Source organism: Symsagittifera roscoffensis, chromosome 8 (assembly GCF_963678635.1).
Source record: "Symsagittifera roscoffensis chromosome 8, txSymRosc1.1, whole genome shotgun sequence".
Lineage (NCBI taxonomy): Eukaryota > Metazoa > Xenacoelomorpha > Acoela > Convolutidae > Symsagittifera > Symsagittifera roscoffensis.
In genome coordinates this window covers 39,408,736-39,417,975 of record NC_087069.1, presented here as the reverse complement: position 1 = coordinate 39,417,975, position 9,240 = coordinate 39,408,736, and the positions used below count along the sequence as shown (strand labels likewise).

Genomic DNA, 9,240 nt, shown 5'->3' with positions numbered 1-9,240 from the left:
TTCGAAACTAGAAGTCTTTCCACTTTCGATAGTGGAGTTTGCCCTCCTTTAACAAAGAAGCGACTTCCTGACAAAAAACAAGCAAAAAATCATCGCGATCTATATAAGAGTCTGAACTACATGAATCGACTCTCACACAATCCAGACAATAGTACGTTTCCAGACAATAGAGAGTTGAGGCCGTTCATCTTCTTCACAGCGACACAGTACTGACAAGAGAGCTGATCCCTTTTTATTTGGTTCACTACTGTTTTGGCCCTTGTTTTGACTTTTTAAAATGTATCTGATGTATATGCAAAAATGTTTGAATTGGGCGTTGAATATTTAGACGGGAAAAGATACAAATGTGACAATTTTTCAGTTTGAAATTTCAATTTGTGAAATGGATGCTTTACCTGATATGCAGGGGCGGATCTAGATTGTCTCGAAAGGGGGATTCTATCGGATTTTTTAGGATGACCAAATTGATTTTCCAAGCGCTCACACAACACTATTAGGACCCTAATTTTATTTTTAAAAAAATTGCGCCGCAAGCAGGCGAGTTTTTGGAAAAACAGGTCGAAAATGCGTTTTTGGGCACCTTTTGGAAAATTTTGATTAACAAAAATCACGTTTTTTTCACCGCGCGCTCCCCTTCAAAATTATTATATATTGGAGCCAAATTAGAAAAGCTTCAGAGTTTTTCGGCCGCAAATGATTGGCATGAAATAATACCAAAGGGGGGACCCATTGGTTGATGAGGGGGTCGAATCCCTGAGGGAGGGCGTCTGCCACTCCCATAAATCCACCCCTGATGATATGGATATGACTCAGCGCTATATGTTATTTGATTTGTGATTCAGGTTAGAGCTGCTTGAAAAGCTATTAATAGTTGAGGATAGTTTTTTCTGACAAGTTACAGGGTTTATTATTCGTATGTTTCAGCCTTCGAAGTTGATTCAATTCTCAACGTTTGCGAGTTCGGAACCCGATTCCTCCTCGGTTGAAGGCGCGTAAAGGACACTTGGTTCTTTTCCGGGGGCTTTGAAGTCTCGAATGGCTAGCTGGGCCTCGTTTATTTCAAACACCGGGTTGCTGAAGTTATATCGGCCCGAATCCGCGGGCGCAGAGAGTCCATTTCCGGCGCAGAGTTCGGGTCCTTCCACGACTCCTGCCTGCAATACAATCGAACATTTTAACAAGACATTATTCAGAACAAATTGAAAATTTGCTTATATTCAGAGATACAACTGAAAATTTTAAAATCAGAACAACTTCAACTTCTCTTTTAGATTTCTAACAAAATTAAGACCTAGAATGTTTTCAAAAGGAATGACACCATTCAAGGATGAACTGCATGACTAAATTTTCAAACAATTATTTCGATTCCGATCAATAAAGATTCCATTTCAAAATGAATATACAACAGACAGTTGGAAAAGCGTGGAATGACTTGATGATATAAACTCACAGAACAAAGACAGTCGTCTAAATTTGTCCAAACTTTTCAGAAATTTTTCTTCCCAGTTGCAAAAAATTTCTATGATTGACAAGGTTTTGATAACTAACCCCAAATGCAAATCTAAATTTCCACTTTTGAAACTATAAATCGAGCGTCGCTTTCTGCGCCATTTCCCATTTTTTTGCGAGCGAGTTGGTTGCCATTTAAAAACGTTCTCATGAAAACAGATTTAAGAGAGAAGCGATAGATAGATGTATTGGCGTGAACACTTACGAAGTCACTTGCGAGTGTTTCTCGGTCGTTGTCGTGGGTGTTAAACCCAGGGTTGACTCTGCCGCCCACGTGGAAACTCACAGGCTCATTTAGTGGCCTATTCATCAAGGAAACAGCCGTTCTCCTTAAAACATAAGTTTTCTCATAAAAATAAAAACCACGTTTCTAACAAATTTCAAATTACACAAAGGTTTTTTCCTGGATGCTCCCAAAAAACCTCCAAAACACCATTTTGTTAAATGTCAACACAACTTGAAAATACATATATAAAATTTTGAAGCAAGAAAAAACAGTTACTCCGGCCTGGCCAACAGACATGCATAGGAAATTTTTGGCAGATAGATGCAGTTTTTTGAAAAATTTAGGTTTTTACGTCAGCTAATTTGAGCTTCGAATTAGCTGAAAACCATTTTCGAGCTTTTTTTTCTCAAGTTTTGACAAAAAAAGCTACTAACTCGGCCTTAGACTCACACCTCAAACGAAATTTAAAACATTGCCATTGTTGCAGAAGCGTCCAGGAACGCAAGGAAATGGAAACTTCAAACAATACTGCTCGTATCAGGGCGAAACCCTGAAAGTTCCGACCGCCATTTAATAACTCCGCTAAGTAATTATAAAAATCAAAAACCGATTTCGAAACTGAAATTCGTTTACAATTTTGTGGGCCATTTTCGATTCAGTCATAAGAGAGCGCAAAGTTCAAATTTCAAAGTTCATGTTCTTTTGGCAAACGAATTTGATTTGAACTTATCAATGATTGAATTTAACGATGATTGGTTACCAAAAAAGCAGACAAAAAGCACTATCTTTTTCTCGATGTCTAAAGATAAGACAGTACTTTCTAAATAGCTATATAAAGCAGCCGCAGTATAAACCAGTTACAAAATCAGCTAGCCAAAGCCACGTATCTGTTGCTTGAACGTAACGGAACAATTATAAGACAGTTACGGAAGACTGGCAAGTGTCATTCAAGTGAACAAACTTTCGGCTGATTTATTCTTCAGCTATTTGATTCACACTTTTTCTAGCCCAGAAAGCAATCAAAAGCGTACTTGCGGTTATTAACAAAAACAAGACTGCTCGAATATCAGGGCAAAGCCCTGACTCTTCCGACTGTCCCTTAATTCATATCAAATAGATTTTGGAAAAAGAAAATATTGAAAACCTATACATTTAGGACAATATCAAAGTGTAAAATTTTGAGTCGTACGAAATTAATACCACCAATTAGCTACCCTCAATTTATTTTGAAACCATTTTGTTGTGCGAGATAATTCGCCACGCATGAATAATTTGCGTTACGCTCTATGAATAAACTCTTCAAAGCGCGCATAATTTGTCCAGAACATGGCAAATTTGGCAATTTTCAAACACCCAGAACAAATATAGATCTGAAAACCTAAGGACCTAGCCTCAATTTATTTTGAAACCATTTTGTTGTGCGAGATAATTCGCCACGCATGAATAATTTGCGTTACGCTCTATGAATAAACTCTTCAAAGCGCGCATAATTTGAAGTGAACAAACTTTGGCAAAATTGGCAATTTTCAAACAGAACATGGCAAAATTGGCAATTTTCAAACACCCAGAACAAATATAGATCTGAAAACTTTATGAGATTATAATGAGATTTATATGGGATAAAATGTATTATGCTCATGATAATGTATGCATTGAATGTATGAGTTTTTGAGGAACTTGACGTCATTAGAAAAATTATTTCTTGAGCACAAAGATTAGAAATTTTTTTTAACATTGATGATTTCTGAAGAGTTATGAGCGTTTACAAATGGCCAGTTTGGTACAATTAAAACGCTGTACTTAGTTTTTCCATATCGGCTTTTATCGCTTACAAAAGTATGATGTGAATAATCTGATGCAAATAACGCGTTGCTACACGAAAAGCTCCCGCACTGACAAAAATGGATTAGGATCAATTTTAGTATGAAAAAAGTACGTTGGTTAAATTCGATCAATTTTAGTATGAAAAAAGTACGAAGTTTAAATAAAAAAGATGAAGGTTTATTTGGATCGATTTAAAATTGATTTAAATTGATTTTAAATCCCATCTAAAAAATTGATCCAAAGCGATTTTAAATCAATTTAAATGCATTTTTTTTAGTCTGAAATTGTTTTTAGTTTTAAGGGGATCAAAACGGATTTAAATCGGTTTAAATCCATTTTTTTTCATTCGAGATTCATTAGTATAGAATTTTTATTGCATTTTTTCAATGTCTATCATTTTTTGTTTTACATCCATGGCGTATTGTAGCATAAAAAGACCAAATAAAAAAAATCAATATAAATATAGATGAAATTCTATGATTTTTTGCATAATTTCTATATTGAAAACTGATCTATTGTTTTCTAAAAGCATGTTTACTAAAACTGATATATATTGATTTTTTTCTTGATTCGTTTCATAAGTTTTGCTCAAAATCTGATTTATCTTCATAATTTTCTATGATGTAATTGCATATTAATGAGATCAAATTTTAATTTCTTCTGACCCTTTTCTTTTTTGTTAACAAGCATTTTGCAAAATCTGATTTACAATAATTTTCTATTATTTAACTGCCTATTTTCGAGTTTAAAGTTCGATTAATGCGGATCATTTTATTGAATTCTATAACATCTGGCACGAGTGTTTATTTTTAAAACATCGAGAATAAAAAATTCCAACACTATTTTGGAGGGCATGTTTTTCTCGCCGTGTTAGCAAAAAACTTGATTTTAACGAGTCTGCAAATCCATCCAAATTGATTTAAATCGATTTTTAAAACACTCAAACCGATTCAAATAAGATCGATTTAAATAGATTTAAAACGGATTTCAGTGAGTTTTGGATGGATTTTAGTGAGTCGGAAGCCCCATCCAAAATCGATTTAAATCGATTTTGGACCTAATTAACAATCCCCCCTTATGGTACCTATTTAGGAATCTCCATCCTTATAAATAAATACAGTAAATTAGTACTGAGCTTTCTATTGTAAATTCTAATTTTGCTGCATTCTGATTGGTCGAAAAATCGTACACTTTGATCTACTTAACAATCTCCCACCCCCTTCCCCTTTCTTGAAAGGGGTGGAGATTGTTATGTAGATCCTCAATTTGTTAGACATTTGAACCGATTTAAAATTTTCAAAAAGATCGATTTGACTCGATTTAAAATACATTTAAGTTCGTAAAATGTACATTGTTAATCGATTTGGATCAATTTAAAATCGATTTAAAATCAATTTAAATCGATCCGAAACCATTTGTGTCAGTGCAGCCACGCATGAGATGGCTTCTAGCAAAAAATGAGTGCAACTTCAAAATTTCCTTTTGTTTATTAAAAACGTGTAAATTTTCTAAGAGAAAATGTTTCAGACTTATTAAAGGTGGCTGGAAAAATCAGCCTTCAGCCTTGATACGAGCAGTCTTATTATCAGCTCTCTTACTGTTCTATTCCTTCTGAATAAATTGTTCTTCATCTGCAACTTACTTGATTTCATGTCTGTAGATTATGCCGATGATCACGACAAGACTGATCACGACCAGAATCAACACCAACATCACTACTCCGATCACTAGAAATAAACATTGCATTGCCATTATGTTTACACGCAAAAATAAAATATTCTAATACCAGGGAAAAATGAATCTTTGCCAGTTAAAAGCTCCCCATTTACATGATAAACTGACTTGAACACTTTAGACTTGAAGTTCTATCTCACCAATTAATACCTCACGAAAATAATACGACCAATTAGCTAGCCTCAATTAAATTTGGGACGATTTGTTGCGCGGGATAATTCGCCACGCATAAATAATTCGCGTTACGCTCTCAGCATTATGAATAAACTCTTCATGGGGTATAAAAAAATTTTGTTGAAAATTGTTATGATTTCGATTGGTGAAAAGGAGCATAAATATCCCGTTTTCTTCGAAATTCGGAGCAAAAAGCTGATAAAAATATGCATTGGTTAGATGTTTCTAAATTGATGCACCAGCTCGCATTTCTTAACAAGTTTAATCTCAATCAAATTCGGAACTTCATTTAATTTGTTTTTTTTTCACTTTTTTGAATTCTAAGCTAGATCTCCTGTAAAATCGACAATTGAACAAGTGAAACTAACCATCTGCGCCTCCTCGTCCATCCTTTCGCTCGCAGTTGATTCCCTTATATCCATCGAAGCACCGGCACTCCAGGCTAGACAGATCCTTTTCTCCGTTGCCACTGCAAGGTCTGCAGTTGGGATAGCTCTGCAGTTCCTGGAACGAGCATTTAATAAGGGAGGTGTTGGCTGGCCCAACATTTTGTGCAAAGTTTTGACGGCAAACTTTCAAAATTTAATTAGCACTTGAGTTTCTGGAGACGAACAAGCGAAAAGGAATGTCTCAATAAAGCTATCCAAAAAATATACCTGCAATAAAAAATTCGGAAAAAAGAGTTTAAAAATTTTTGAGGCTACAATTGACTGTATGGGAAGAGCGATTCGTTATACGCGGGTCGTCATGGACTCTAATCAGCAAAAGACCCACAAAAAGTAAAGATATATACAGTTTCTTTATCTCAAACTTGCACGTTAACCAGTGTTGGGCCTCCAGAATGGAAAAAAGCTGCCTCAAATTTGGCATAAGGCTAATAAAAGAGGGGAAAACTAGTTCGCCGTAGAAACGGACTAAATTAACAGATTTAAAAAATATATGTACAACAAATTACTCTTCAATGGTATGCCAGATAGAGATAGGCTGCGAAAACGGGGCTGAAAAGTGACCGATTATGCTCTCCGTGCTTATGCGAGTTTGAGAAAATTTCTCACCTGTTTGGAAAGTGCTGCCTAAAATTTGCTCGTATCTTCGTGAATTAGGAATTTTTGGGCCAGAAGATCTTTTTCTACGTCAATCGTGTTTTAAAGCGAAAGCAACTGGATTATTCGTTATGATTCCTGGATAAACAATGATGATGACAAAAACTAAAAACTTCATTGCTTGGAGAAAAACGGTGACTCGTACTAAAATACTGACTTGCACTTTTTCGATTTTGCTTGAACGTTATATCAGTACGCCGTAAAAAGGTTTTGTAATAATACACAATAAGCTCGTTAATCGATTATGATTATTTACATGTTATATTTGACTTAGAAAACCGCAAGGTCTCGTAAAAAATGCGCGTAGGTAATCAATTTGATAGTATTCCAGATTGTTCCGACCACAGTCAGTTAGCATTCAAAATAATGAGATCAAAATCAGATAAAGTCATTTTTTGTTCCGACGACTGCCTTCGGGCGTGTTTCAGTTTTTTTAGTAACTCTCTTCTTTTTCAATGCAAAATCAGGCCCACGAACACCATCAGAAAATTTAAGTTCTTCCAAGCGTGATTCGAAAAATATCAAAAAGATTCTTCATTCTGAATTTGAGCAATTAAAGCAATCGAGTAGATGTTGTCATAAACTTAATTTAGGCCGTCAAAAAATGGTTTGTTTTCCAAGAAAACTAGTTTTCGTAGCTTTGTTACCGCGTCTGTGGCAATAGAAAATTTGTCAAAAACTTCAAAAAAATAGTCTGCAATTTAACCTTATTTTTTGTTCTATTTTTTTTGTAACAAAAGACAAATGTAGTTGATTATCCCTCATTTACAAATAACCTAAGATTTTGTATTGCTTCTCTCATCACACCAAGCGCAAAAACTACACAAATTTTAAAGAAACAATAACTTTTTTTACGCCACTCGCACATAACCCTGCTACCCTTAATTCAATTTAATTTTTTACAGGGATGAAATTTGCCTCCAAAAACCCACTAGTGAACGTTATCTTTTAAAGCATAATAGATCATTACTATTTCAGTTTGTAATTTGGACAACCGACTTACTCAACGTAAAAATTAAGAATATTCGCTAAATTATCCGCTCTTCGCAAACTTGAGTCTGAACGCTCAAGAAGTCAGAGTAAATTGTAAATTGTCTCAACACGAAGACATTTTTATATTTTTTAAGAATCTTAATCACATCCAATAGGGCTTACAACGATACCCCATGTGATCCCCTATGTGCTTTCTTTAAGCTACCTGAAAGCGGGTGAAAAAAAAACACCCTACTTCTGACGTGGTCGCAACAAAAACACCACAAAAACAACAAAACAAAGCTAATATTCAGTTTGAGAAGTGCCAATCAACTCCAGGAAACCGAAAGGAACAAGATAAAAGGGAATTTTAAAACTAAAAACCAAAACAAAACAAAAAAGCCTCAAGACGTAAGTGTCTTCACTTCATTCATTGAGGCTTCAAACGATTAATCAAGAGAAGTTATCCTATATTTATCTATTTATGCCAATTTGATATAGTTTCAGCTATTTCATTCCAATTGATGTGTAAAGAGTTAAGGTTCAGCAAAGCTTCAGAGATACACTGACCGGATTTAGTCGGAAGTCATCAGGGCATGCGCAGATATAGTCGGAACCTCCGTTGACGGTCAGCAGCATTATTGCGCAACCAGATTGTTCGTAGCTCACCATTGGATCTATATACAAAATAAGAACACTTTTAAATTGTAAAAAATATATCAGCGAATAAATTTGATACGAAAACATCATATAACTAACGCAAGCAATGTAACTTCCTATGATAATAGTTTTATAGTTTTTTTATAGTTAGCATTTCGTGGTTAAACATAGAGTTTGAGTGATTGGAAATTCATGTGTATTTTCTGTTGTTTGCTCATGAAGACACCACTCGATAGGCAGCGAACTGGCCTTTTTGCTGTTCCTCCAAGATGGGATTTTTTATATTGCTTTGAGTTATGTAAGTAATAATCGAAAATGAAAACGAATTTATTTTTATGTTATAATCAAGTGCAATTTCATGAAATGTTTTTTGGTTACCAATGGTTGTATGTATGTGCTCGTTGCTTGAGGGTGAGGCAACATTACCCAGCCCAGAAAAATAACCAAAACAAAATGCATGTAATTCTTAAGCAGGGGACAACAGCGGTTCGCCGTGACGAGCTGTACAGCTCGTATGTTGGTCCTATCCCTCGTGGATAAATGATCTTAATGTTAATGATTTGATTCAACTTTACTACCCCTACACCGCCGACAAGAAGAGGGTGAGATTGTACAGCGGATCCACTATTTCAAAGTTGTTAACAATTCATTTGAGTTAAGCTGGCAAACCTCCTTCGGCATTCGTGACTAGATTGAGCTGCTTCAGCCGGTGGTATACACGCACGTCCATGGGTCTTTTCGCTGTTTCCGAGATGACCTCGGCGCCACTTCCGTCCCGCTTGTCGGCACGATTAATGGTTCCGTTGACCCAGTCTGTCCAGAACACAAACTGGTCAAACACTGAGAGGGCAAACGGATGGGCAAGGAATCCAGGGTTCTTGACTGATGACATCACAAGGTAGCGCTTGTTGCCGTCAAAGTCACATGTTCTGAACATCAAAAAACTGTTTTTATCAAAAGTTTGATTAAAAGAGTAGACAAGCTTCATATGAAGCACCACTAACAACTGTGATTGACCTCTGATGCGCAGATAAAGCA

The 9,240-nt window shown here is 35.6% G+C and overlaps 1 protein-coding gene across 3 annotated transcripts in view; it reads right to left on the bottom strand.

Moving 5' to 3' along the window:
* Positions 1 to 677: 677 nt before the first annotated feature.
* LOC134853106 (low-density lipoprotein receptor-related protein 2-like) overlaps positions 678 to 9,240 on the bottom strand; it is a 35,973-nt gene continuing 27,410 nt past the window's right edge. For 2 of the 3 annotated variants that reach the window (XM_063869049.1, XM_063869046.1), the window contains 6 exons: positions 8,872 to 9,131; positions 8,113 to 8,219; positions 5,836 to 5,971; positions 5,202 to 5,286; positions 1,715 to 1,838; positions 678 to 1,154 (listed from right to left, as the gene is read on the bottom strand). In XM_063869049.1, the coding sequence (XP_063725119.1) occupies positions 939 to 1,154; positions 1,715 to 1,838; positions 5,202 to 5,286; positions 5,836 to 5,971; positions 8,113 to 8,219; positions 8,872 to 9,131 (928 nt within the window). In that variant the 3' untranslated portion in view covers positions 678 to 938. The remainder of the gene's footprint in view (positions 1,155 to 1,714; positions 1,839 to 5,201; positions 5,287 to 5,835; positions 5,972 to 8,112; positions 8,220 to 8,871; positions 9,132 to 9,240) is intronic. The other variant, XM_063869048.1, reaches the window with a different exon arrangement.